The sequence below is a fragment of the Apteryx mantelli genome, chromosome 3 (genome assembly GCF_036417845.1).
Source record: "Apteryx mantelli isolate bAptMan1 chromosome 3, bAptMan1.hap1, whole genome shotgun sequence".
Taxonomy (NCBI): domain Eukaryota; kingdom Metazoa; phylum Chordata; class Aves; order Apterygiformes; family Apterygidae; genus Apteryx; species Apteryx mantelli.
Genome location: NC_089980.1, coordinates 118,321,459 through 118,349,096, shown reverse-complemented (window position 1 = coordinate 118,349,096; position 27,638 = coordinate 118,321,459). Strand labels below are relative to the sequence as shown.

Genomic DNA, 27,638 nt, shown 5'->3' with positions numbered 1-27,638 from the left:
AAGTTAAGTGATAAAGTACATAAATAATTTTCTATTTCTTGCTGTAAAACACTCAAGGATTGAATTCCTATTTCTGTTGGTGTCTCCTTATTATGAGATATACTGCAAAGAGGAAAACAAATTACTCCTATCCATTAATTTCCCCTTACCTAATGGGAGTTTTAAAAATGATGGAGCTTCCCTGAGGTACTGAACGGTGATGGTAACTTCATCGCCAGCATTTCGCAGTAGGTGTACCTGTCAGTATGACAAATAACAGCTACTTTAAACCAAAGAACCACCAGTCATGGAAAGCACATTAGTTACAATGAAATCTACATCTCTGTTGATCTGTAAGAAATTCAATATGAATATTTCTGACTGGAAATGAAGAATGTCTTGAGGGTCAAGCCACATCAATAAAAGATGTGAGTAGGCAAGACCACAGGAACAATATGAAGAAATAATTTGGTGGGCACTCTGACTTTATATACCTGCTGAACATAGCCTCTAGAAACTGGGATAGGATACTAGGGATATATATGTTTATGTCTATATATGTGTATATATATTTGCGTGTGTGTGTGTGTGTGTGTGTATATGTATATATACATATAGATATGTGTATGTGTATATATGTGTGTGTGTATATATTAATTGTATGTGTATACACATACATAATATTAATATATATTAATACATAATATATATTTTATATCTATTTCTGAAGTGTTTGGCTTGGTTCAGTTAGTTGATACATTAAGCACATTTCTCTATTTCAAATACAGTCTTGATTTCTTTGAGTGTCTTCATTATCTGTAAGTATTTGCTAAGCAGAAGAAGTGAATATATATATACATACACATTCATTAGATACACACATTATATATATACATAATAGACATCTGTGTATTAAAACCATCAGAATTTAATTAAAGGTATAGCACACTATTGCATAAGGATAAAAAAAAAAAAAGGAGAGAAAAAGTGAGACGAAACCATCCTTCCCATATAGTAAGGACGTAGGCAGATGCAAATGTAAGTGAAGTGAAACAACACTTTAAATTGAAATAGTATATATTTTGTGACCTAGACCAGCTACTTTGCACAAAATGCTCAGAAACTCATGAAACTCAGGTGAACTCCCCCAAACCTCTGCTGGAAAGTAATGTTTTAATATTTGGGTACTTATATAGACCTATTATCACATGATATTTGGATGCTCCAGCAATATTTGAAATTAATTTCCCTGAAAGTAGTTCTCTTAGGAAAACATTCATGATAGATTAAATAGCAGCTAAAAAAAAATAGTACTTGTCTTACAGGTCTTCACTAATATTTTGCCATGTACAGCTGAGCTACATAACTTACATATATATACATATAGAGGTTACACTTGCTTTGTTCAGAAGCTAAAACAGACACTCAGAGTAATTATATTGAACCACCTGAATGATATTGAATCATATGTGAATACACTGTTCAGATATATACACTCATCTATTTCATACACAGGTATATATATATTTATAGACATAAACTGATCTAGAGATGAAAAGCAGCTATGATAAAAAATGAAGAAACTGTTGGTACATCCTTGTATGTTAGGCTGCATTTACTTATCAGTCTCAGGCTGATAAATGTGGCTTCCCAAACTTCATTAATATCCACAATAGAATGTGAAATGAATTGACGTTCTCCTTCTAGGCCAGTCACACCACCTAATCACTTTGCACTATTTATGCTAATCTGCATTGTAATGGAGCCTTCAAAACTATATCAAATGCTTTTAAATTTGACAAATGCATTTATAAGACAAAAAGAGTAAATCAATTTTTTGCCATGCTCTAATGATAGAATCGCTGATTTGTTGATTCATTGATCAAAACAGCTTAATTAGAAACAATTTCTACTTATGCATGTACGAAGTTAACAAATAATGAATTACTTTTTGCCTTTAAAATAAACAGTCATTCATTATGAAATTTTAAGTATTTCAAACTGCAGATGTTACATATGTCTTATAACCATATCACCTATTGCTTGGTCTCTAAAAAGTTAAAGATTCCAAACTATCAGGACATATGGCTTTCTGTATACTAGTAAACACTGCAAAATAACGTTCCTGGGCACTAGAACTTATTTGTCTATTCTGTTAAATTTTTGGAATGGCCCTGGTGTGGTTTCAGCCCAGGTCATTAGCCATCTCCCCCAAAATTCCCAGACATAATTCATACATGGGTTTATTCAAAGATTGTGCTTAAACTTTTTATCCTGTTTTGGAGGAAAAGATCATGGAGGCAGGTCATCCTGTATCAGTTGGCCTCAGCCCCAGAGAACAGTCCTGGACCCATTTAATTTACGAGTGCAGGTATAGCTGAAACAACAATTGCAATGGTCATTGCAATGTTCAGGTGTCAAGAAAAACTGCTTGTTTACATCAAAAAGTACCTGAAGAAACGAGGATTTCTGAACATATCATCAGCATAGCTATCAAAAATACAAAGGAAGAGTGGGATTCCCAAAAGGAGAACAAGAAGAGAAAAGGACATCCAACTATATTCCCTCCAAAGAAATCATGCTGTCAGAAAGTCATCTGAAGGGTCAGAGTTAGCAAGATATAAAAAGATCCTGTCACAGAATGCTCCTGTATCTTGTGACATCATTTTCCTTATCACTGTGTGGTAACTATCAACAATAATGACTTTAGTGCGCACTCAGTATAGCAACATCAGTACTTTGTAAAATACAATACACAAATTAAAAAACCACAATATTATAATATATTGTCATGGTACTGTATTGAAATATGTAATGGAAAAAATATGAATCAAATAAAATTACTGTAATACCAAGAACTCACCTAACCAGTTACAACTGGGATTTCAGAAAAGCTCCTAACAGGAATCATTTTCATTCTTCGATTTTGGAATAACATGGAAGAATTTTAACTCACTAATAGATACAACCATTTTGAAGTAATCTTTCAAATACAGCACAAGAACTATGTTTACTCTTATTTGATTCAAATAATGTTTACACAACAAGGTGTAAACTGACTTTTGTAAAAAAGTCAAGAGATGAGAGGAGACAGCATGATATACATACTGCTTAAGGTATTTTTGGAAGACCTTTGTAAAACACTATCTAGACAAATTAAATGCAAAAAATTGTATGGAACAAAACAAAACTGCTGCAAAGAGTGATATATACTTTTTAATTTTGCATGATTTTTAAAAGGGAAGAACTAAAATATTTAAGTTTTAGTTTAAAATTACCAAACAGTAATGCATTGAAAGATGCTAGTGCTGTATCTTACCCTTCCATAGCTACTTTATATTCTTAGGTAATGTCCAAAGAGGAAGTAGTATGGAACCACACATACCAAGAAAAAAAAATCAATTTCAGTGCTCACAAGAAGGAATTAACGGTGCAGAAAGTCATTAAATAATGTATACTCTGAGGTGCTGAAGCTTTTAACACAAATCCAATACAAAAAGACAAATCCCGTAGCTCTGGAGTAACACTCACCATTGCACTGTTGCCTTTCTGTAGTAATAATACAAAAAGAGAATTTAAAAAAGGAATAGTTTTTTTTTTAATACTAGATCAAATACATTTACTGCAGCTAACTGTGTATATGTATACACTTTCTTAGGTGTTCATAAGTATGGAAGACAAAACGGCATCAAAGAAAATGTTTACTTTCCATGCTGGCTCTAATTTGTGGATTTTGCATATCTCTTAAGTGCATTTATCAAGACAGGCTTCATTATGTTTCTCTTTCTTCACATCCCTTTCTCAAGACTATAACACGGATAATGTAAAAAATATAAATAGGACCCTCTAGATCTGACTACAGAGTTTGCAGAACAAAATATGACTGAGATTTTGGCAAAACTGAATGACCCTTGTTGCCTCACCTTTACTATTAAGTTCCATTTTAGGGAAATCCTATATACTTATGTTCAGACAGTTCAGTCAGTAGCACGATTCATAGTTATGCGCTTTTCCCTAACTGCAAATGTCATTTAAGCAAATCTTATGCTTACAGATGGTATTGCTTATCTTGGGGTGTTACTGATCCGCACCCTGGATTACACAGATAGAATAGGATGTTAGTTTCCTGTTAGTGAAACATATTCTCATTCTCTCTCAAATGTACAGTTTTACTTCTGGAGTAAGACAAACCAAACATTTTGCTTTCATGTTGAGCACAACAGCACAGCTGAAAGTTACTGCTTGATAATACTTCCTTTTTCTTACATCATAGCATTCTCATCCTTATAGATGAGCTGGGCAGTAACTGCAGTTCTAAATACAACTCTGAAAACTGTCTGAATTGTGGACAAAACTCTAAATTGGGATATGCTATTACCATGTGGTTGTCCTTCAGTGATAATAACACATAAGCAAATTTACTCACACACACATAAAACTGTTCAGTAATTGAACCTGTAAGTATAAATTTTTTCATGCTAAATATCCATTGAACACTCCACAGTTTTGTGGTCCATTTGTTTATTTTAGGAGACAAATTTATTCGTCAATATTCTTCTAAATTAATTCCTGCTAAGCATGTGGGTCAAACTGAATTCAAAATCAGACCAATGGTAACACCAGCTGTGGGGGGATGCTCCCAGCTTCCCCCCCCCCCCCCCCATACACATTTGGTGCCAGTTACAAGTAGCCTGAATTCCTGTGTTTTACACTCCAAAAGGGAGGATGTCAAGACTTTGAGATAAGGCCTGCTTGGGTGCCTGGAGCTTGAGAAACAAAAGCCTCCTCTCACTGCTGGGGCAGTAAATTGCTGTGGTCAGGACTGTCTCCTCCTCATCAGGACCCTGAGAGGTAACACCTGCTTTCATGGCTGGGGCCCCTTTGTGGACTGGAATTAACTCCTTCTTAGCCCAGCTATGGGATCCCTCCTTGGGACCCCCACTGCAAGAGTAAAGCAGTCATTCATAGTCACTCAAACTCCTTTCTTCAGTGCTGGGGAATGTGCAAGGCAGCTAGCCTGCCATTGGGGGTGTTTGTCCACCCCCCCTCAACCCATGACTGTGGGTGCGATGGTCATAAAAACGATGGAGGAGAGTTGAACCCTGCAGCAGCCAAGAGCCAGGGACTGCACCTGCATGAAGAGAACTGTAACTGGCCTAGCAACTCCACCTCCACCTTCCCCCAAAGGGTATAAATAGGTTGGCCCTGGAGGCCATCTTTGTCTCTTTGTGGGTGGCAGTGGGTCTGCCAACTTGTGGAACCCCTTGGGACAGGGATGCCCTGCTGCAGTTACTTCCCTGGGATTGAGTGTATGTATGTTGGCCGCTGAGGCAACGCGTGGGTAAGATCGATCGGTTTGCCGAAATTGGTTTGCCTAGTTCATTAGTTTGGGTATTTAGAGTTGGTATAAATTAGCTATCTTTTTCTGCTTACTAAGTAGCTACTGTTAGCATAACTTTTAGTGTAATTAGAAATAAGTATTGCAGTTGAGCTGAGTTTCTGTTAATATGAATTCTTGCTTTGTACCATTGCAGCTTCTGTAGTAAATTTTGGTCTTTGAAACAAGTTGTGGAGTCATGCAGTAAATCTCCTCTCCCCCTCCTCCCCTCCTTTGCGCCACACGAAACCCACACAGTCTGGGAGTGTAAGACAGTCGGTCGTCCTGCGACACCAGCTTTAATGATGATGTTCCACGTCAATACAGCCTGCATTCTTCTGAAGTTCTGGTGCCTTGCATTTACCATTGCTTGCTCTAGACCTTCAATCATGCCTGATTATTAATATTCACACTGCTCAGAGATTTAGACAGGGTTTTGGCTGTTTGAATGAGGTCTGTCTTATTATAGATCAGAACTGTAACAACAATTAAAATTGAAATGGAACATTTCTTTGATGAATGAATTCACCTATATGGTCTTTTAGTTAAGATCTATTCTGTGAGCAGAGGTCACATCATTTAACTTTAGCCATCTAAAAGATTCACTTCTGAAGTAGTTGTCAATATTTTCTCTAGAAACCAGTAGAGATCTTAGGGTAAAAAGGAATCATCAGCTGCAGGTGACTAGCTCTGAATAAAGAAAGAGCCTGGATGATTACCTTGGAGGTAGACAAATAGATTTTAAATGCCTGAAGTTAGATAAAATCCCATCTCCCATCTATAGATGAAAACTTGCATTAAACACCTAACTTTTTGACATGTAAAGTAAAAAGAGGTGAATCTCATGGTGAGTGTCTGATCCTGAAACATTCATCCTGAAATGAAACACAGGAAATGCACATGAAATACAAGTCTCGGGCTTGACAAGTACCTGAGCGGGAAAGATTATGTAGGTCTTTGCAGTGCAGCAGGCAAAAACCAACAAGTTGTAGTCAGTCATAGGAAGAGTATTAGATCATAACATATAACAGTAAAGAAAAAAAAAAAAGAACTCTTAGGATTAAAAAGCTAAAAGTTAAAAAAAATCTTTAAACCCTCAAAATGCAAAAGGAAACAATAGTACTTAATACTTAAAACGTATCCTAAACTAAAACATGTTTGGAAGTTGTTTGGAGACTAGACAGTTCAAGCAATAATAATGACACAGCAGACTGCTGTTACTGACAATATCCATAGGTAAAAGATTTTACTCTCATCTCTCTTCTGAAACTGAAAACCCTCAAGCAACAAAGAATCACATAGCTGACCAGCATCAGACACGTATGGGCATGCACACACACACACACATATATAAATATATATAAATTATGAATAAAAATACAGAGAATAATGTTGAATTTAGCAAGGATGCTATTAATGATCACCTCCAAAGGGAAATGAATTACACTCAGAGGTATGGCAGGACTGCAGCCACAGGAAAGTTAACAGCAAGCGTACAGTTCCAAAGCAGAAAGATGGCTCTTTTTGGGAACAAAGAGATTTTTTTAACAAGCTAGTAAATACAACATATTTTTATTATTATAGAGAAGTAAAACATTATTAAATTATGAGTCTCATGCAAAGTTCTTATTTAAAAACAGCACTTGCATACAATTCCAAATAAACAATAATAATACTGATTCATGTACTCTGAACCGGGCTTGCTACGAAGTTACTAATCGGAGAGAGGAGACTGGGAAATCTTACTGATTGGAAAATCTTACAGCTTCCCTGAATACAGCAGGTGAATGCAGCCAGGGAAGTGCGCATGGGATGTGGCTATGGAGGACCCTCTTTTACCCCTCCTGGGAAACCTGCATGCTCGATCACCTCCCTGAAATGCCTGTACACCAATGCACGCAGCTTGGGGAACAAACAGGAAGAACCAGAGATATGTGTGCGGTCGCAGGGCCATGATCTCATTGCCATTACAGAGACATGGTGGGATAGCTCGCATGACTGGAGTGCTGTCATGGATGGCTACGTGCTTTTTAGGAAAGACAGGCCAGGAAAGGGAGGTGGTGGAGTTGCTCTTTATGTGAGAGAGCAACTGGAATGTATTGAGCTGTGCCTAGGGGTGGATGAAGAGCGAGTCGAGAGCTTATGGGTAAGGATCAAAGGGCAGGCTAGCATGGGTGACACTGTTGTGGGTGTTTACTACAGGCCACCTGATCAGGATGAGGAAGTTGATGAGGCCTTCTACAGACAGCTGGAAGTAGCCTCACGATCCCAGGCCCTGGTTCTCATGGGGGACTTCAACCACCCCGATATCTGCTGGAAAGACAACACAGCTAGGCACAAACAGTCCTGGAGGTTCCTGCAGAGCATTGGTGACAACTTCTTGACACAGGTGGTGGAGGAGCCAACAAGGAGAGGTGTGCTGCTGGACCTCGTACTAACAAACAAAGAAGGACTGGTGGAAGATGTGAAGGTTGGGGGCTGCCTTGGCTGCAGTGACCATGAGATGGTGGAGTTCAGGATCCTGCGAGGAAGAGGCAGGGCACCAAGTAGGATCGCAACCCTGGACTTCAGGAGAGCAAACTTTGGCCTCTTCAGGGACCTACTTGGAGGAATCCCATGGGTTCGGGCCCTAGAAGGAAGGGGCGTTCAAGAGAGCTGGTTAATATTCAAACATCACTTCCTCCAGGCTCAACAGCGGTGCATCCGTATGAGTAGGAAGTCAAGCAAAGGAGGCAGGAGACCTGCATGGATGAGCAAGGAGCTCCTGGCAAAACTCAAGCAGAAGAAGGAAGTCTACAGAAAGTGGAAAGGGGGACAGGCCACTTGGGAGGAATATAGGAACGTTGTCAGAGTATGCAGAGATGCGACGAGGAAGGCTAAGGCCCGTTTGGAATTAAATCTGGCGAGAGATGTCAAGGACAGCAAGAAGGGCTTCTTCAAATACATCAGTAGCAAGAGGAAGACTAGGGAAAATGTGGGCCCTTTGCTGAATGGGGTGGGTGCCCTGGTGACAAGGATGCAGAGAAGGCAGAGTTACTGAATGCCTTCTTTGCTTCAGTCTTTACTGCTCAGGCCAGCCCTCAGGAACCCCAGACCCTGGAGGCAAGAGAGAAAGTCTGGAGAAAGGAAGACTTTCCCTTGGTGGAGGAGGAGTGGGTTAGAGATCATTTAAGCAAACCTGACACCCACAAATCCATGGGCCCTGATGGGATGCACCCGCGAGTGCTGAGGGAGCTGGCGGATGTCACTGCTAAGCCACTCTCCATCATCTTTGAAAGGTCCTGGAGAACAGGAGAGGTGCCTGAAGACTGAAAGAAAGCCAATGTCACCCCAGTCTTCCAAAAGGGCAAGAAGGAGGACCCAGGGAGCTCCAGGCCAGTCAGCCTCACCTCCATCCCTGGAAAGGTGATGGAGCAGCTCATCCTGGAGGCCATCTCCAAGCATGTGGAGGACAAGAAGGTGATCAGGAGTAGTCAGCATGGCTTCACCAAGGGGAAATCATGCTGAACCAATCTGATAGCCTTCTATGATGGAATGACTGCCTGGGTAGATGAGGGGAGAGCAGTGGATGTTGTCTACCTAGACTTCAGCAAGGCTTTTGACACTGTCTCCCAGAACATCCTCATAGACAAGCTCAGGAAGTGTGGGTTAGATGAGTGTACAGTGAGGTGGATTGAGAACTGGCTGAATGGCAGAGCTCAGAGAGTTGTGATCAGTGGCACAGAGTCTAGCTGGAGGCCTGTAGCTAGCGGTGTCCCCCAGGGGTCAGGACTGGGTCCAGTCTTGTTCAACTTCTTCATCAGTGACCTGGATGAAGGGACAGAGGGCACCCTCAGCAAGTTTGCTGATGATACAAAACTGGGAGGAGTGGCCGATACGCCAGAGGGCTGTGCTGCCATTCAAAGAGACTTGGACAGGCTGGAGAGGTGGGCAGAGAGGAACCTCCTGAAGTTCAACAAAGGCAAGTGCAGGGTCCTGCACCTGGGGAGGAACAACCCCATGCACCAGGACAGGTTGGGGGTTGACCTGCTGGAAAGCAGCTCTGCTGAGGAGGACCTGGGAGTGCTGGTGGACACCAAGTTAAGCATGAGGCAGCAATGTGCCCTTGTGGCCAAGAAGGCCAATGGTCTCCTGGGGTGCATCAGGAAGAGTGTTGCCAGCAGGTGGAGGGAGGTGATTCTCCCCTCTACTCAGCCCTGGGGAGGCCACATCTGGAGTACTGCGTCCAGTTCTGGGCTCCCCAGTACAAGAGGGATGTGGCACTACTGGAGCAAGTCCAGCGAAGGGCCACAAAGATGATTAGGGGACTGGAGCATCTCTCTTATGAGGAAAGGCTGAGAGAGCTTGGCCTGTTTAGCTTGGAGAAGAGAAGGCTGAGAGGAGATCTTATCAACGTGTACAAGTATCTGAAGGGAGGGTGTCGAGAGGATGGGACCAGACTCTTTTCAGTGGTGCCAAGCGACAGGATGCGAGGCAATGGGCACAAACTGAAACACAGACACTTCCATCTTAACATGAGGAAAAACTTTTTCACTGTGAGGGTGACAGAGCACTGGAACAGGTTGCCCCGAGAGGTGGTGGAGTCTCCATCTCTGGAGATATTCAAAACGTGCCTGGATGCAATCCTGTGCAATGTGCTCTAGGTGACCCTGCTTGAGCAGGGGGGTTGGACTAGATGATCTGCAGAGGTCCCTTCCAACCTCAGTGATTCTGTGATTCTGTGATATGGATTTTATATCTCAGAAAAGACTACAGGAAGAGGAAAAAAAAATCTTAGATATTCAGTCAACAGTTCTCCAACTTGGGCTGCACTTGTATTCTATCATATATATCTCATACAAGTAAGAAACCTGACTGAGACAGATGTCGGTGAGCAGGAAAACATTTAGACCTGGTGAATGAACCTTCTAGTACACCATAAGCTCTGCACCCAGATCACACTATTGCTCCTCTCCCTACCATAATCTGGGAACTTTCTCAGCACCTTCTTGTGCTTCAGTAGGTGTTCACAGCAAACTGCTGTTCACAGCAAACTTCCACCACAGCCCCTAAGGCACAAGTCCCTCTATGGCTGCAGGAATACCAAAACCTATCAATTATAACACAACCCCACCATACAACCCACTGTACAAGCCCCATGCAGTGAAGCCTTAAACTGTTTGTTTGTTGAAGAACCAGATATAAATTTAGAGGCAGAAGTTATCAACTTAATTGGAGACAAAACATGCAGAAAAGTAAAGGAGAAAAGAGCCTGAATCTTCACCCATATCTTCTTCCTATCTGAAATTTTTCCTCCTGTTTACTATACTCACTTGGATTTGCTACCATTCATATTTTGCAAATCAGTCCCTTTGGCCTGCATAAATATCTGAGAAGATACTAGTATGGTTGGTGAAAGTGCAACAGCAACTGGTATGTGTCCCAGATTGGGGCTCCCCAGACTGGGGACTTGCTGTCCCTGAAACAGCAGAGAATCTATGCATCTTCCAATTCAAAAATAAAACATGCTATTCTGTGAGAAACTAAATGCTGTTTATTATCACTTTAAAAACTCCCCCTCCCCATTACCTACTTATGAAGACAATGCAACTTATGGAAGTTTTCACAGATTTAAAATATACCGCAAATTCTCTTTGTTCACTTAATTAACACTTTTCTCCTATTTCTGCCTACAAATAAAGTAAAAGATGTTTTTTAACCACAAAACTTGATTATCCATTTAAACAAATAACACTGTTTCTGAATAGTATAATTAACAAGAACTAAAGACAAAAAGGAAATTATTTTAATTTTTTTTCACAATTTTGTACATTATTTTTCCTTCTTTTAAGTACACACTCTAGTCTTTGCTTACACAAATGTATGGCATATAAAATAAGTTGCTATGTATTCTGGACTGGAAAATACAATCAGAGCCAGTTCAGCTGTTCTCTGAAGCAAAGGAAGTTTGAAGAAAATCACTTAAGGCTAACTATTAACTGAAGCATGAAGATTCATCCCTGTGAAAATAACTGCCATCCTTCAAAAACTCCAAGAATATCAGAGCCCTACAGTGACTTCTCTCTGAAACTTCAGGTCAGTCTCAACTGTTATTTTTGTGCTATAATTGAAAAGAGTTCAAAGCCACATAACTCATAATTTTAGAATAAGCAGTATGTTTTATAGCTCAAATATTGCTATGTATTACTTGTCAAAAGAAAGAATTTGCACATGTATCAGAAAATCACAACAGACAGAAATAGCTAAATTACCAAAAAACCATCATGTAATTCCTAGCTGAAAATTTAAATCATTACTAATATATCTGGTATGTCAGAAACACCATAGTATCACTATCGTATCAATGTGCCATTTTCACTTCAAACAGATATACACACCTCTCACTGAGCTTGACTGGAAATGCATATGTTTACGTGGAATAAGACTTTGTAAAAATAAAAATATTTCAATCCCAAATACAGACCTTTAAGCCCAAAAATTGGACCAAAGCCCATAGGTTCAGATTCTTCAAGTATATTCAAAAATCTTTCTATTTGATAGTTAAATGGCTGTGTTTCTGTAAAAGAAAATACAAACTCCAATCAGCATAGATTGATCCAAAAAGAGTAAGTGCAGGTTTTCATGTAGCCTTACAGTTCCAATTTTCTTTGGTAGTATTTGTTTGTATTCATAACATACCTGCAAGTACTCAGCAAAGAACTATAACTGACCAGAAGTGCCTCTGAATAGAGAGGAAACTTTCACCATTGTCCACTAGCAATGGTATGAAACGATGATGAAGGCAATTTCAGCTGAACAATGGCCAATTTTAATGAAGATTGTCTTGTGCCACTGAGTGCAAAAGCTAAACTAGAAGCTACTGAAGTGATCCAAATCAGAAGGTCATATGCTGCATTCTCTGACTTAGAAATTGTTGACAATTTGGGCACTGTTTCATTTTCTTGTTTACATGGAACTCTAACAGCAATCCCATTTTTTTGTTCTTTATCACTAGTACAATTTATTAAAACTCTTTTGTAGGTCTTTCAGAATTTATGAAATGAAAAAGGCTAAATGTTATAGGAAGAGATATAGATGCCTGAGTCTGGAAGTAAAACTTTTTTTTTTAAATATTATTTTTTTTACCCTTAGAAAGTACTGCTTTAAAAGGTAGCTGTCCAGGTCTACTGTCTATGTGCTTTATCTAAGTGCTACATTTTGTGTCCGTAATTTAACAAAGACTTAAATTCTACTTATAGCTCCTTTGTGCCAGGAAGCTGAATTCTTCTATTGGTTTTAATTATAATAATTTGGCTTTTGTGTTCAAAGATTATGCATATCATAAATTTTTGTAATAACAGAGTACTTGCTGCTTTTCTCACGCACGGAATTAAGCGATTGTGAAATAGCTGGTGGTAAAATAACAATACTGAAATCTAGAACTATTGCATTGTGGATGCTTTCTTAACATGTTTAGCGCTTGAAAATAAGTCCATTTCCAAGAATATATTACAGAAATCATGTAATATTTTTAAGTATACAACTAATATAGATACCATATGGTGTTACTCTATTTTTTAAATCTTTTTCTTGATTTTTTTTTTTTTTTATTCTTTACAAAAGAACTCTAGAGGTACAAAAGGGTGCAATTTCAAATGGCAAAAATGTGTGTTAAAGTATGTGAGTTTTATCATTTGTATGTTAAAGATGCTGGAGACTGATGGCATATTAGAACTTAATTCTTAATGAGGAATGCTGACAGATGCATCCAGTGATGAAATAACTCCATTTCTTATGGCATCTGGTAAACAGCAATGATGAATTGTGTATCCCACAATATTTTTCAGTAGTACTGTAATTTGCTTATTTTACATAGTTTTATTTTTATGTAGTGCTGGGATACAGAATGCCTATGGCATATTAGCACCTGGAGAAATGAAACTAAACTCATATCTTTCACATCTAAGGTAAAAATTATTGCTAAATTATTTGCCTTACAGTCAGATAGGAGGGTGGTTGTTCTGCTGTGACCAAATCCCCAGGAAAATATCCCAGAAAAGTTCTAAAGAGTAACTGAAAGAATACTATTTTATAGCCTAGGAAAACTATGAACACCAGGACTTCATTCTGCACTCAAATTAGCATTCTTGTTATTAATGTAAATTTTTTCTCTCTCTCTTTCTGTTACTGCCTACCAAAATAGCAGCAGCTAATTTTCTAAAATACATGGTAAGTCTTAACTAAGGAAAGCTCCTATGTTAAACCCTTCAATAAATGCTACTAAAAAAAAGGGTTCATCTACTTCTTTCAGTTCCTGCTTGGGTTCTTTTATGAATGCAGCCATTCTGCAGCTATCTACTCACCATAAGAGGTATTTGCTGTCCACATACTGAACCCGATTAAAGCACTGTTTTGAGACTGATCTGGGACGACGACAAAAGAACTCTTTGAGAACTACCAAGATGAAGTTCTGAAAATAAAATCTTCAGAAGCTTGTTACCTTTTTTTTTTTCTGTCTAGTCCTAGAAATAGACTAAAAAGTTTTAACTAAACAGAGACTTGTTGAATGTTTCAAGGTTAAAGAGTTCCTCCATGTAATCTTATTTATAGAAAGGTTGAAATTTCTCTTATGTCTGAAAATCCCATTTTGTTTAAAGTTCACTTATAAATGCTTTGGCAAGCTCCATGCTTGCTTTGGCTGACTCAAAAAGTAAACCTTCTAATAATGGGAATACCTCGTAGTGAGAGTTTGGCATTATTTCAGCAGGGGTTCCAGGAGTGCAGCTTCCCTTCATTAACACACTCAGGGCTGAAGGATTCTGTCCACGTTGTTTCTTTGTGTCTGTGTGTAACTGGAGATAACCTCTTAGCCTGGAGCACACCCAAATCTTAGCAGCCACTCAGTATTTGGCCACTTTTTTTCATGCCCCATATAGCCCATTTAGAGAAATAAAACCAACAGCAACATATAGGGAAGAGAATATGGCATCACAAATTAAATAAATTGCATTTCATACACAGAAACTAGTCATGGAAAAGACGATAGACAAAAACCTCTACATTTCTTCTTCAATATTCAGTGACAACTTAGATCAGTGTTGGAAATCAGCTAGAGTAAGAAAAGTACAGTCTACCAAAGGTTTTGCCTTTACTGTTTTAAACACTATTTTTTTGGGGGGGAGGGGGGACTATATAAGCAGAAAATTCAGAAAATGCTAAGACTATCTTCAAAAGTTTAAATGCATTTCACGTAAAGACTCTGAAAAAAAAGGGAGACTCAGTGGATCCTCCTAAGTCATTTCACAGCATAGCCTTGCCAAGTTGTTCTAGATAATCTCCATCATTTTTCCCTTCCTCTCTCTTCAGGTCTCATGAGCAGAAAAGATACAGAGAAGGGAAGTAGTAGTGTGGAGAGTCAAGGTTGTGAAAGTACGTACCTTAATTGTTTGCTCTACAAGCTTTGATTAATTAAGTTCTTTAAAAAAAGAGAGAGAGAGAGAGAGAGAAGGAAGCCACTTTAACTCTAGGTTAGTCAATTGCATATTGTAAGTTTTTATATTTTTTCTCTTTTTCTTTAATAGCTGCTTAACTGACATCAATGAAGGCACTAACAAAAGCCCTAACAAAAAAAATCACTGAGGAAGATTTTCAACCTTTTCCTACTGCACTTCCTTTTCTTCCCTTTCTGACATTTTCCTGAGACATATTTGTAGTCTCACCGGAACACAGAGTTTGATTATTCTATTCCATATTTCTTTAGGTTTCCCATGACAAAATATACAACCTCACAAAAATGCACACACACTTTTTCTCTATATGTTCAATATAATCTTTTCAGAGATTCATTTATTTCCACTCTACTGCATTTGCATTACTTGAACACATGGCAATTCCAGGAAATAGACTGTGAATTGTAACACAACATTCAGGTGATTTAACACAGTACTGCTAAGTTTCTGTGCAATAACACATACTTTTTTTTACTTGCATTAATATAGTAGGATTTAATTCCAACAAAACTTTGCAATAACGTATATACAATATTTCAGAAATTGTGTACAATTTTATTGTCTCTTTTTATTGGTAATTGTTCATTTAAAAATGCTTCTTAAAAGCATCCACCTCTTCTTTCAGTACATCAGGAAAAAAAAAAAAGAGGAGGAACAGATTGCTTTTGTCAGAATGTCTGAGCAAGGCAGCAACATCTATATGGAAGTAATGGATATGTAGGACCATCTTAGGAATAACCACATCCTTTCTTCCTTTTTTTTTTTTCTTAATACTTATTTGACCAGTTTTTGACTGAATTTCATGTGGAAAAGGGGACATGGGAGGAAAAGGGATAGGGAATACAGAAGCACAATTTCATTTAGATGGAAACCATTTATAACATCACTTCTAAACTCTCCATACAAAAAAGCAAATTAATTTACTAAAATGAAGATGTCTAAAAATAATTTTGCAAAGTATTGATAAAATGGGAGATCCACGCAGCTGAAATGAAGAACCGGTGCCACAACATGCAAAGGCATCAGATAATCTACATGTGACCTGAGAAACTCTTAGTTACTGGTTCTTCTGGACTTGGAGGAATTACCTCCCAGTATTAGCAGAATATTTCTTATATTTTGATAGAATTCTGAAATTGCAGTATAAGAGCCTAACTATTAAAGTGAAATGTACAGTGTACTGTTGAAAAAATACTCATCTTGGCAGCATTAAGATAGAACTTCAAAGAAACAAAAGAGGTGCACAGTTTTCATATGTAGTAAAATATTTGTCTTTTCCTTCATTTATTTGATCAAACTCTCATACTATACTCGCCATATTTCAAATAACATGTTGTTGCTGACATCATAACATTTTCTCTGTTGGGCAAAAGAGCATGTTTAAAATGAAAAGCTCCCCACAGGAGAAACTGTAAAGCTTGGAGAAATAACTTGAAGATAAAAGGTCAGTGTCAGTCTCAAGTCAGAAATACATGTACGTCTGTAAGTGTATCTATACATTTTAATGTAGCAAGTATATGTTCAATCTAACAAAACAAAAAACATTTCACTTGCAGCTATAATCTGTACTGCTCATTATTTCCTGCAGGAATCTTCAGGTATTTAACCCTCTATTGGTATTGAATAAAAACTTTACTTTTATTTTCTCCAAATTTCACATGACTGCTGCCTCAAATATAGCTGAATTATATGTTAAAATTTAGCATGTAGTTAAATCTACAGAAAATAACACTGTAGTTTTCACACTGCAAATAAATTAGTATCTTAAATTGTTTAAAGGTAGCAGTAGATTTTAATAAATGACTCTAATAACTGGATATGTCAATAAAAATTACTTATTAATATGATTATGAGGCACTGCTACACAGTAAAATTAGTAAATGAATGGTTTATTATAAAAATGTTTTTATTATTTCACTTACATATCAAAAAGATGAATTTATCAATCTGTCAAGGTATTTGATAATTCTCTTTCTACTATTTTACTGATTTTATTAATTTATTACTATAATTCTACTTATATGTTTTTTATTATCTTTGATGTGAAGTATCTGCTAAGCAGTTAACCACTATGCACCTTTTAAGGCATGTATCTAGTTCTTTCTAGTTGGCCTTTTTCTTTCTGATTTTATGTAGATACAAACTCAAGGATATATTCTGTTCCACTTGTAATAGAATTTAAGAAGACTCTGTGCAAAGAACTTTAGTTCTAAAACAATTTACAAAGAATGGATGATGAAATAAGGGATGAGTGAAACAAAAATTTCAATATCTTAAGGAAGAAGAGCAATTTTCAAATGTTTCCCTTGTGTCCTTAATGAATCAACCTATTCAAGTCCAAGTACATCATCCTCTGCCAGACAAGCCAGTAACACATTAAACTATTACAATAAATAGCTGAAAGAGTTCAAGGATCTGACAAAGACACTTGATGACTACTGACTAAAAGCAGTTGAAATTCTGAAAATCTAAAACAAGCCCCGTTGAATGGATTCTCTGTTTTAAAGAAGTACTTATTTATTGATTCACTTCTGTGACATTACTCATATACTTAAAATAAGAAATATCCCTAAGCATTTTCCTGGATCGGTGAGCAAGATTTCAATTAAATTACCATTTGTGTGAAATACCAAAATTATGTTAAAACACACTAATTTAATATGAAAATATATGAAGAAAATATATGAAGAAAAAATGTGTAGTACCTTGTTCTGCATTTTATATTCTTAGATGCTCAATTCTGTCTTTTCTAGTTAATGGAAAAAAACAGTTTATTGTCTTGAAATGGGATTCATCTCAATTAAACTTGCATCTGAACTAGTCATGTAGGTTTTTGTTTACGGTGGATACAAATAGGCATTTCTAGTGAATAATTCATTTCACTCTAGGGTAGTGCTCACTTTGGTGACAGTGCGATGTGTTCCCAAACAAAGCAGACAAACCTCAGTAAAATCTTTCTGCATCATGCTTCCCTCCTCCACTACGCGCAGAGAGCACTTACGCTAACACCTAGCCCACACTACACCACGCCAGAAGAGGACGTGTACTGTGCAATAGCCTTTAGTGCAGATTTCCCCGCGTTTCCCTCAAAGTCACAGAGAACATCATAGACAACTTGGGCTATTCACAAAAAGTGGTGTGTAGAAGAAAGATGATCCTGACAACCCAGCTGTCCAGAAATTCGTACATAAGATGAGTGGCAAGAATTTATTGTCTGTGTGCTTGAATGCTACTTTGTAAGATTAAGTTGAACAAAGTAGATAATTTTTTGTTAAAAAACACTCAATTTTATAGGCCTCGAAAATCCCCCATCTCAATTATCTCTTTTCCAGAGTAAAGTTCTAGCTGCCTTTTATTTATTCACTGTTCAGAAAATGTCCCACATCTTTGACCATGCTGCTTCATGCCTTGCTGCTATCTTTTAAACTCTTTGAAACTGAGGGAACCAGAAATGCTGTCAATATTGAAGATACAGAGCCACCTTGGATGCTTTGTGGTGTAATTCTGTTTTTAGTTCTGTTTTCTGCTCCTTTCTTAAAAAATCCCAACATTTGATTAACTTTTCTGATTACTAAAAGCTTGAGATTTTATTCCAAAGCTTTGGTGGTCACTTCACAACCTATCATTTCACATGTGAAGTTAGCACTGTTTTCTTCTATGTGTACCACTTAACTTTTACACACATAGATTTCATCACTGAGTTTTTTACCCAGTCACTCCTCATCCTTACCAACCTGAATAATTCTACTGAATCAGCAAACTGTCACCTCACATTTCATTTCCTTTCACAGTTCATTGTGAATGAAGCAAAGATGTGGTGGTATCCCTTCACTGTGAACATTGACCAAATAGTTTTTCCCTCTGCTTCCCATCTTTTAATCAATTATTTCAAGCAAGAATTGTCATTCTTATCCACTGGTTAGTTAGTTTACTTAAAAGCATGTTTGAGACAAGGATTTTGTTGAGAGCGTTTTGGAAAGCCAAGCAGACTATATTAATCAAATTTCGTTTATGGACATGCTTACCAATTCCCAACAAAGCCTAGTAGGTTCCTGAGACATACTGACTCTTTGCCAGCAAATCATTTTTATCTATGTGTTTGTTAATTCTATTTTTTTGCTACTTGCTAATAATTTGCTTAGTTCAGACACCAGGCTCACCAGACTGTGGTTTTCCAGATCACCTTTTGCATTTTTTACTAACACATATTTGTCACCTCTCAGTCCTCAAATACCAAGATACTTTAGACACTGTCTTTTCATAAACAGCAATTTCTTATGGGCCAAAATGCAAATACAAAATATAATAATCATTTTTATAGTATAGTAAATGTTACTGTGTAATCTCAAATAAATGATCGTTATGGCTACATTTATATTAGTAAAATAAACATATCAGGACACAAACCCAAACACTAAGACATAACTTTCTACACAGTTAAATTGTTAGCACAGAGCCTGGCATGGCTGTGAGCTAGACTACCTAGCTCTTTCTTAAAGTTCTAGCACGGACTGGGTTAGCCTGGGCTGATGGCCATTATCAACAGGCATTTTGGAGATGGGCATCCAGTTTTTGGAGAGGTAAGTTTAGCTATATGAACATAAGTCATGCTGCACCAGTTAACCTCAGTGACGGTTCAGTGGCCTATTTGGTGTACTACAATAGATGCAGTCCACAGCTCTGCGCTGATTCATCACACTGAACTGTTAAACTGCCTCCAAGCTTCAGCATGAGTGACTGCAAACCTCCCCATCAACAACATCTGAAAATAAAATACCTACAAGCATTGCTGAAGTTTTCTGCAGACACCACGCTCTCTGGGAAAAAAAAGTCTTTACTTAGAGTTAGTATTTCTTACTGCTCCTTAAAATAGGGAGTAATTAGGGTAAATTCAAGACAGCCTCCCCCTTCCCTGTGGCAGTAAAGGGCCAGCACATCCTTTTATGGCTCACCCTTAAAAAGAGCCATTTATTCACCACTACAGGAGTGGTCTTTCATTATGATACCCAAAATAATTTATTTTATTTTATTTTGACCTGATCAAGGAAATGCTTGATCCAGTAACTCTCTAGAATAACCTCTGATCAGACATATGGTAAATGTATGATTTGACCAATGTAGATAATATTGGGATGTTTATGAATAGTTTGCCCTACAGCAGTATGGCAGAGCTTATAAAAATAAGGACTTTGGTTCATTGTTTTGGACATAACTCTCTCTGACAATGATCTGAAATAGTCCCCAAATTAAATATAAATTAACATACTGGGAGTTTGTCCCACGGGCTGTCTGTCCATGTTCCTCATATCCTAATAACACATAGACAGCACTGGAGGAACCGGTTCTATGTTGTAGAAATATTTCTCGGTTGACATAGGCTACTCAGAAAAATATCTGATTCTTTTGAAATCTTTTGATTTCTGTTAAACAGTGAAGCATTACTAGAAGAAGGAAAAAACATTAAAGATTTTGACTTTAAAATTTTAAAAGGAGTAAAAAATATGTATTCAGTTTTTATTTTAATAAACACGCAATGCAAAGGATTGATGCATATGAAACAGCATTTTGCATGCTGAAAGGATATTTTGGGGCAAAGGTAGAACAGACATTTTATTAGAAGAACTGACTGTTCCATTTGTGTTGTATTGGGTGATAATCTGATTAGCCATCAGGGAAACAAAATATATTTTCCTCTCAAATGATCAATACAGAAACTAGATTAATCTCTATTAAAATTGTCTGTATTCACAGTCTCTCCATGCCAATATACTATTTCTAAAAATGAATTTATTTTTCAAGGAAAATAATTTATTTTCAATTCTTCACAGTCTGTTGCATTTCCTACTGTAAAAGCATCATTTTACTCGATTCTGATTTCCAGTTTTCTATGTTTTCATCTACACTCTTTTCAAACATTACCTACAGCAACTCATCCAGAATTTTATCCATATCCATGATGTCCTTAAGTTTGTTGTGATCTAAAAATTCAAAGATCTATTTTCTAATAATATGAAATGGAAATAGGCAATCCCCCACACAGATTGCAATAAATCTAAAATTAAATTTACATGAATCTTTTTGTTTTTTATTATTATTATATTTGAATCTGTTGCTAACATATATCATTCAGAGAAACTACCATATGCAATAATTAAAATAGTTAAGCACATGCTTCATTCCCATATATCTCAACTGGACTGAACACTGGTTTATCTGATGACCTAATAAAGAATATTTTTCTGAGTCAGGCCTAGGACAGGCTGAATACAAAATACAACACAAAAAATACAGTCTGGGCTACTGCAGCTCCCCTTTGTGCTTGTGTATCAGCCAAAATTTGGACACACAGTTATTTTAAGTATTCTGTCTGCTTGCCCTCTGATGTTTGGTTGGTGCATATGAGTGAAATAAAACAAAGAATGGAAGAATTATGGGATAGGATATTTGCTAGAAGTTAGATGAAAAGGATAAAGAAACAACAATGCAAGGCTGAAGAAAAGTACAAAATAAGGTGCAAAAAAAAGTCAAATTGTATTAGAAAATAAAGCCATCAAGACAAGCTCTCAGAAGGGTAGGAACTACCACAAGTTGTTTGCAAGTCTGCAGCAGCTTGAAGAACTGTGGAGAAAAGCAAATTCTAATGTTCAGTAGTGTGAAACAGGAAAGCTGTGACTGTTACTGACAGCCCAGCTAGTTGTTTAGGTTCCGGGGAAGCTAGGGTCTTTTAACCTTGCTGAAAGTGCAAGGGTCAAAAAACAAAACTATATGTTTGGTGCAACCACGATCAGACATCTGCATAACCATCTCCACAGTACAAGCTGGGAGGCTGGTAAATAGTAGATAGAACAAATTGGCCTCCTTTCCCACTACTCCCAGATCTTGTAGCTTCCTCTCCCAAGGTATTCACCCTTGGTGGCTCTGGAATACTTAACACCTGTCAGCCAAACTGACAGGAGATTACACATAATCTTCCATTTAATGAAGTGCAGGTTATCTAAGTTAGTGTCTACGCAGCACACTTCCTCACCTACTCTAAGACTGAACCAGCAGGTATTCTAAAATAGAAGAAATGAAGAACAAAAGGGGAAAAAAAATTAAATACCACTTTTTAGTGCTACAATAAAAAGATTAAAAAACAAACAAACAAACAAACAAACCAAAAAACTAAAAGCAGAGACTGTGTTCTTGAATCTGCCCCTCAATAGCTTATCACTGTGGCGGGCACTAGTGAAAGAATTCAGTGTCTCTACCATTACTACCAGCATCCTTGTAGTAGTCCTTTGGATCACACACTACAATTCATCATCTTGAATTAGGTGTTTACAGATGACATCTTCATCTCCCAGGATGTGAACAGGAAGAAGTATGTTCAAACTATGCTGGGGGATGACTTTTCAGAAGCCTCCTCTTGAAGGAGATCACTGAATATGATCATGGTGCCAAAGGAAATAAAGCAAGCCAGAAGAATGACTCAATAATCCTGTGACAGGCATTCTCCCATTGAGTAACTATTTTGTATGATGTTAACAATGCTAAGTGTAAAATGCAACCCAACATGAACTGAGACTACCCAAGCCTCATTGCTGAGTGCCTTTTGAACGGAATTCATGGATTACTTCTCACCTGACTTAGGCACATAGAAAATAGGGAACTCTTTATGGAGACAGAAGATGCAGGTGTGATTCCCTAAAGGTTAGATGGCTCCTCAAACCCTAACCTCCTGCTTTTTGAATTGGATAATTACTCTTAATCACTAGGCTATTATATTAATAGCTTCAGAAGCAGCAACACTATGTTCTCCAGTGGTGTTTCTAGGTGCCCAAAGCTACTGTATTGTATGCAAAACCCAAAGCTGTTAGTTTATGAGTTCTCTGAACCCTAAACAGATCTTAGGAGTGGGGTTTCCTCTTTCAAATATATGAAAAATCTCACATAGGAAAGAAGCACTGAGAAAGCAAATATTGATGCAGTTCTGGATGTATGCAGTACCAGAAATTTAAACACATCTACATTCATCAGAAAAAATGACACAGGCACCCACAGACTCTCAAGAACTTAAGTTGAAGTCTTTTTTTTTTTTTTTTTTAATTAAATGGATCACTCACACACATTCCTAAATTCCATATGAAATCTACTTTAGCTGTTTATGTGACAGGTTTGTGTACATGCATGTGCATTCTGGGACTGTGTAGTTCAATGAACATGAGATAAGAAATATTAACCCCCTGATAGGTAGCAGACAAGGGCGTCATTGGCATATTCCATCTACAAATAGTGGCTACTGACAAACAAGGGATTCCTACAGCTGCAAGCTAAGGAACATTAGCTGCACACTTTTTGAAGCATTTCTTCTCAATTACAAAGTCATATACCATATTCAAATATGGAAATCTTTATTGTGGGTGAGAAAACTCAACTGTTACTTCAGGGAAATGCAACTTAGATAAAAATAAGAAATAAAACATCCTCCATTCTTTCAGAAACTTCGGCAGTAGCCTACCTAATCTCATACCCTATAGAATCAGTCCCTTCTTAAACTACTTGACCCCCTTATCAAACCCCACTCTGATTTTGATAACAGACTGTGGTTGTAGAAATGTCTCTTTGCAGATCTGTCTCCAGGCCCATTGAGATCTCTCCCTTCTGGAGCTTCTTTCAGTCATATGGCCTGCAGTTGTTCCAAAATGTTTTGTTTAGTGATTCTCATTGAATTCCCATGCACAGTGCAAAGAGTAGTTTTACAAATTTCTCTATCATTCCTCACCACTGAAAATAGCTGAGTTACACTGGCAGTTCTTGAGTGTTTCTTGGTACTGAAAAACAGTCCTTAAGGGATGTAACTTACAGTTTTGTGAGGAATAGCTTTCAGAAGGTTTAGAGTTTTGTATGTGCAATAACAATACAAGCAGCAGGAGGGCAGTTCACCAATATAAAACAGACCTGACTCAGTGCTTTACTGAGATTCTGTCTGTTATTATTTTAGAGATTCAGCCTGACTGTATTAATCAGCACTAAGAAATGGACTGCAAGATCATGTAGCTGCACTTTATTTTGACCTAGAGAGATCACCTCCAGGTAATAAAAGCAAGTTTAGTTTCTTTGCCCATATAATTTCTGCCTTGCTGATAAGACTGTCAAAACCCATGTCATTTATGATTGCTACAGATGCTATTCTGAGACACACTTGTCAGTGAATCAACTGATACTGCCAATAAACACACAACAGGTGGTAAGAACTTTTATCTATAATGCCTTTTACTGCATGCCAGAAAAGCAGTGCACATGGACAGAATATGAACTGGCTTTATTTTGGGTGAGAAAATTCAGCCATTATTTCAAGAAAATGCAACATACATAAAAACAAGGAATAAAACATCCTCCATTCTCTTAGGAGCCAGCAATCTACCTAATCTCATAGTGTGTAAAATCATTCCCTGCATACAGTCAATCTGATAAATGAACTAAATTGATATAAAACTAAACAATGTTAAATGCAGGAGAAAACAAACATTGTCATGATTTGTGCTTCAAAACCAGATGAAATAATCAGAACAGTAAAAGAAAAAAGAATAAACATAGTATTGACCCCCATTTTTCTTTAAATCAGTGAGAATGGCATGTGTCCATTCCCTTTAAGCAACAAAATTCAATAAATTTTTCATAATTATAGGACTAAGGTAGTAATCCTTGTCTAATGCCTTGCCTCTTATGCCAGCACAGGGAACAGATGCGATGAGAATGTATTACTACTAGGAGCCATTCAGATATTCTCAGACAAGAGCTGGTGATTTGTTTCAGTAGCTTCCAAAATCCACAGGTTCTCTCTGCTCTGTGCACTGCCTACTCCCATCTCAGTCATCTCCTCTCCTCTGTGCATGTCAATACATTAGTTTGAGGGTTTAAGTGCAAGTGATTCTTAAACTGCAGTAAAGTATGAATTGGAGGAGAAAGTATAAGAAATACTGTCAGAATCAATACCTTAGGCCAGCCAGATAACATGTGTTGGTAAAAACATTCTGGAAATTCAGCTAGCAACTTCTGGCTTATCTCTTGTCTAAACTCCAATAGGTAATATGAAGTAGCAACTGCACAACCTGCAAGTGCATTCCACAGCATGCTGTGGACAATCTTTTCTAGAGAAGGGGACTTTTCACAGTGTTGCAGCTCCCCTGTAATCCACACACACCAGTTTTCACAAGAAAACCACGATACAGCAACATGTGCCTTATTCTCACCCCAATTTGAAGTTGAGATCTTTGTATGTTTTCTGTATTCCTTTCCTTCTTGCTTCAACATTTACATTTAGTCTTATTAGGTACAAAGTTTTATATTATGGTTATTTATTATCTCTATCCCTATAACATCTGGCAGTATAAGGTTGGAGTTAGGATGTGTACAATATGTGCACTCAGACTTGAAGGTAGGAAGTGAATCTTAGTCCTACAGATACAATCTAAAAGAATCTTCAGAAAAGAAGAAAAATCTGCAACCAATGTTTAAGTACATTTCTTACATTTTAGGACACTATTCATCAGATTTGGGGAAAGCTTCTTTCTTTTAAAGAAAGTTTCTTTCTTTTAAACTTCCCACAAATCTGATGAATAGTGTCTTAAAATGACATAGAGAATAAGCTGAAATTGGAACGGGGTTATCACCACTGCTTTCTCTATTCCTCCCATTATTGCCTCAGCATTTAGACACAGTCTAAATATAATGTTAAATGTTAATGTTATGTACTATTGTTATGTACTATCTATATTTCTGTAACACTTGAAAACTCCTAACACAAAACAGGTACACTGTGATAAGCACTACAGCCCACAACAACAATAATTATATAACTATAACTATAACTCTCTCTCTATACATACACACACACACATGAATGTAGGTGTATATACACATATATAAATTATATATAATATTATACATATATATACACATGTGTGTGTGCACACACACACATATATATGTGTGTGTGTGTATATATATGTGTGTGCACATATCTGTGTGTGTGTATATAACCTGCAAAACTTGAGTCCCTTTTAATCGTACTGAAGGCAATGGATATCAAAGATTTTAAATACCTGAGTAGACACATGACACTCACCTCACATAATCTAATTTTTCAATGTTGTGCTTACAATCAGTTAAAACAGATTCTTTACTACAGTAATTCAATCCTTGTTCCTGCAATGCTAAAAAGCTGAGAATTTTTGTACTATTTAAATGTATTACCAAAGTACCTAAACCCTTTAGGACCACCTACAATCCCAGTGGATCAGGAACTATAACAAAGTCATACTCCATAAAGATTATACTTCTGTGCATAAATAAATAAATAATGTTACAAACACATACACACATACACACACACACATATATGTATATAAAGACTATTCAATATATTTGCTTTCCCTGAGAGACTGAAATTGTGAATACCCCCAGGACTGTTGAGTACTTGTGGCAGCATCCCTAAGAAGGCTATGTATGTTTTTCATATGTTTAACATTAATTCTTAAATAGTGAAGCTCTTTTAATTTTTTATTTGCATTCTATTTTTTATGGCAAGTAGTAGAGTGTACAGTTTACAGAAAGAAAAAAATCATCATATGTTCATTGGTGAAACTGATAAAGTTCATATTCTGGGAAGAGCAGTTGGACTCCACTGAACAGAATGGACATAACCTACCAAGATTTGGCATTTTTGCCTTATTTTCTGCTTTGAAAAATTTATTTTTTCTAAGGAATGTAAAAACTATAGTAAATGATAATGGAGACTGGACTCTGGAATAGTACGTTTGTGCCACAAGTGCATGTATCTTATTCTGAAGAACAGTCACAAAAAGGTACCCATAAAGAAACTATAAATAATGTGAACAGCCAAAATAAAGCTCTTCTTAATGTTCACACATATGACAGACCTGGCTAAAGCATTTTGTCTTTACAGTGAAAAAATAAATTGATATGGTACAAAACTAGAGAAAAAACAGTGTGGACATGATATTCTGCATGTTATCAAAAAATCAAAGTAGAATGACTTACCACTTCTTCATGGGTAGCACTTTCTACATTAATACCATTAACCTAAAAGCAGATATGATAGAGAGAAAATTATTTGCAATGTGTAAGTTAGCTAATGAAATAAACATAAAGCCAAGTATGAAACAAATGGGTCTGCAGAACAAGCAGATGTTTACTGACCTGTATTATTGCATCTCCTATGAATAACATTCCCGTTTGGTCAGCTGTGGGATTACAAAAGGAGTACATTTTAACTGAAAAAGGTACTGAAAAATAATGCTATATTGCCTTTCAGCACTTGGTTTAGCATGCTGTTTGTAACAGTCATCTGAAACTGCTTTGCTTGTGAAAATACCAATGACATAGCAATCAGTCACCATCCTGTAAAGCTAATAGATTCCTTCCAATTTTAAGCAAATTAAGAGAGTTACTTTCCATGCACAAAGAGCTTACTTAATATGGAGCACAAGTGTAATTTCTCACTAATAAAAGATTTCATTAAATGGAAAGTGTAATTCACACTTTTCATTAGTCTTCTACAAAAGGAAAACAGGAATTTCAAAAACTACTTAGCAACTCCTTCCCCCCTCCCCCCCAACAAATTTACAGGGACTGCTATAATTAAAGAGGTTGTGCCTAGACTATAATACCACTCTTTAATGTGAACTTTGAGTTAGCTTTGTTCCTGAGAGTAACATAATACATTATTTCAGTCTGTAATTTGCATGTGTCCTGCCTTACAGAATTAATGGGAATAATTCAATGAAACT

General features: G+C 37.1%; 1 protein-coding gene across 1 annotated transcript in view; it reads right to left on the bottom strand.

Moving 5' to 3' along the window:
• SNTG2 (syntrophin gamma 2) overlaps nucleotides 1–27,638 on the bottom strand; it is a 295,649-nt gene that overhangs the window by 112,697 nt on the left and 155,314 nt on the right. Inside the window, exons 5-7 of the mRNA XM_067294829.1 lie at nucleotides 27,049–27,092; nucleotides 26,890–26,931; nucleotides 150–237 (exon numbers count right to left, since the gene is read on the bottom strand). Of these exons, the coding sequence (XP_067150930.1) occupies nucleotides 150–237; nucleotides 26,890–26,931; nucleotides 27,049–27,092 (174 nt within the window). The remainder of the gene's footprint in view (nucleotides 1–149; nucleotides 238–26,889; nucleotides 26,932–27,048; nucleotides 27,093–27,638) is intronic.